This window comes from Plectropomus leopardus, unplaced genomic scaffold (genome assembly GCF_008729295.1).
Source record: "Plectropomus leopardus isolate mb unplaced genomic scaffold, YSFRI_Pleo_2.0 unplaced_scaffold14170, whole genome shotgun sequence".
Classification (NCBI taxonomy): domain Eukaryota; kingdom Metazoa; phylum Chordata; class Actinopteri; order Perciformes; family Serranidae; genus Plectropomus; species Plectropomus leopardus.
Genome location: NW_024615136.1, coordinates 1 through 2731, shown reverse-complemented (window position 1 = coordinate 2731; position 2731 = coordinate 1). Strand labels below are relative to the sequence as shown.

At 36.1% G+C, this 2731-nt stretch overlaps 1 protein-coding gene across 1 annotated transcript; it reads left to right on the top strand.

Annotated features, from left to right (window-relative positions):
• Positions 1 to 102: 102 nt before the first annotated feature.
• Positions 103 to 2581, top strand: LOC121964133 (myosin-10-like; the record flags this gene model as incomplete). The annotated part of the gene is made up of 3 exons (XM_042514353.1): positions 103 to 234; positions 1271 to 1477; positions 2196 to 2581. Coding segments are annotated over 3 exons (531 nt in total), but the record flags the coding sequence as incomplete, so codon positions are not given.
• Positions 2582 to 2731: the final 150 nt, after the last annotated feature.

Here is a 2731-nt window from a genome sequence, read left to right as displayed (position 1 = left end):
TTATAAATCTGTGTGTGTGTGTGTGTGTGTGTGTGTGTGTGTGTGTGCGTGTGCGTGTGCGTGTGCGTGTGCGTGTGTGTGTGTTTGTGTGTGCGTGTGCAGGTGAAGCCTCTGCTGCAGGTGACCAGGCAGGAGGAGGAGATGCAGGCGAAAGATGAGGAGCTGGTGAAGGTGAAGGAGAAGCAGACCAAAGTGGAGGGAGAGCTGGTGGAGATGGAGAGGAAACACCAGCAGGTCTGTTACAAACGCAGCATTAGTACCAAATTACAACAAACTACATTTAACCCTTAGAGGGCTGTCTGGCCAATTCACACGCTTTTCATTATTGATCATTTTGACTGTGTTCATGCATATGGCATCAATTTTGGCAGGATTTTTTTCTTTGTTTGTTTAATCTTGTCATTTTAAGCTCCTACAATAAGTCTAAAATACACTGTGGAAACTAAATAGTTACATTCAGACTGTTCAGGTCCAAAAATGCTCCATTGAAACCCATTCAAACTGACATTTTTGATCCCACAGCCATCAGAGCAGAAAAACAGGACTTGTATTATTTCTGGGTGTCATTCTGGGCTTTTGACTCTGAATTTGTCATTTTGACTATTTTCCACCTGATGAGGTCATTTTGACCATATTTGGCATATGGAGGAAATACATGCTATTTCCACTAGGTGACCTGTCACAGTCAATGTAGCTGCTGATCACTGACATATCCCAGACTGAGATCATTAAAAAAAACTGTTTTGCATATACTATATCGAAAATAATTCAGTTTTTTTTTAACATCCAAAAACATAGTGGCATCAAGAAAAAAAATCATTTAAATTGTTAAAATTCTGAAAATTACTAATTATTTTAAATGTATGATTAGGACTGATGTAGGTTGAAAATAAACTCAATGAAAGTAGAAAATAATATTAATGTATAATATTTTTATAGCCTGATTTTGAAAAGCGCATTTTGTGTGCATAGCGGTGTATGCGTATTTGACACTGTACCAAAAAATTAATAATGTATAAAAATCAATGTTGGTGCTGATCATTGACATATCCCAGAGTGTATTGCATTTAAAGGGCTAAAATCCTTAAAATTAATGCATATTTGATATTTATGATGATAAAGGATGTTGGTTAAGAAATTAACTCAATTAAATTAGAAATTAATATTTATGTATAATATTTTTTTAAAGCTTGATTTTGAAAAGTAGAGCGATACGAGTGTGTGGTTATTGGGATGCACGGTTGAAGGTTTTGGTGTTTCTGATGTGCAGCTGGTGGAGGAGAAGAACATCCTGGCAGAGCAGCTGCAGGCAGAGACCGAGCTGTTCGCAGAGGCGGAGGAGATGAGAGCTCGCCTGGCGTCCAAAAAGCAGGAGCTGGAGGAGATCCTTCATGACCTGGAGTCCCGGCTGGAGGAGGAGGAGGAGAGGACGCAGGGCCTGCAGACCGACAAGAAGAAGATGCAGTCTCACATCCAGGTCCGTCCTCGGGATGCGCTGAAAAACTATTCTTGCATTATTGGAAAATGTGTTTAAAAAATAGAACTTTTTAAAATTACATCAAAATATCTTTGCTCCAATCTGAGTCACTTAAAACGCACATCTACAATAAAAACTCCAGAATTTATTTATTATACTTCACATGTGTAATAATGGGGTTTTAAGGTGCAATAATTATTTAAACTGCAGTATTTAAACCACAGATTCCTCTGCAATTATTCAAATGTGCAATATTCTTCCAACTCTTGAATGTTGGATATGTTTAACACGTGACACATATATTCTTATTGTTATTCTTATTTATGTATATCTTTGTTGTTAATCATAGCATTGCACGCATATTTATATTTTATATTTTTAACCTACACACTAGTTTTATGCATTGCATTGAAGTATAAGGCACAGTATTTTACACACTCAGCACATTATCCATATTATAATTCAAATATTCACATACTTGTGCTCATTGTTTTCTGTGTTTATTTATATTTTTACACACTCAGCATATTATACATTCTTTTATTTTTGAATATTTACATACTAGTGCTAAGTGTTTATTATTACTGTATTTATATTTTTATATTCTTGTGCTGGCACGTATTTCTACTTGCTATAATGATCTATTCTGGCATCAGAGTGACCGTAACGAACCACGATTTCCCTCCTGGGGGTCGAAATCTTTCTGATTTCTGTTTAGGACCTGGAGGAACAGCTGGACGAGGAGGAAGCTGCCAGGCAGAAGCTGCAGCTGGAGAAAGTGACAGCTGAGGCCAAAATGAAGAAATTTGAGGAGGATATTTTACTGCTAGAAGACCAGAACTCCAAATTTCAGAAGGTGAGACGAGAGACTCTGATCGACTCTCACAATCCCCAAAAACTCTTCAGCTAAACTGCAGTAATAAAGTGATAAAGTACAGCTAAAAGTGACGTTACAGGAACACTACACCCCACAAAATCAATCATTAAATAATAATAATGACTTTATTTGTATAAAGGAATTAAGATCAAATGAATAGGACAGACTTACACACATTATTTTATTAATTTTAATTATTTTTAATAGCACAGGTTATAAAGTGATACAAAGAAGAAGACAGGACAGCGAATACAACATAAAACACAAACGCAGATCAATTACAAAAGAGAATAAAAAGCTACACACAAAATCACACGCACATGAAAATTAACTTTGATACTAATTTCAAATTTGAAAGGACATTTAGTGAAAATAGA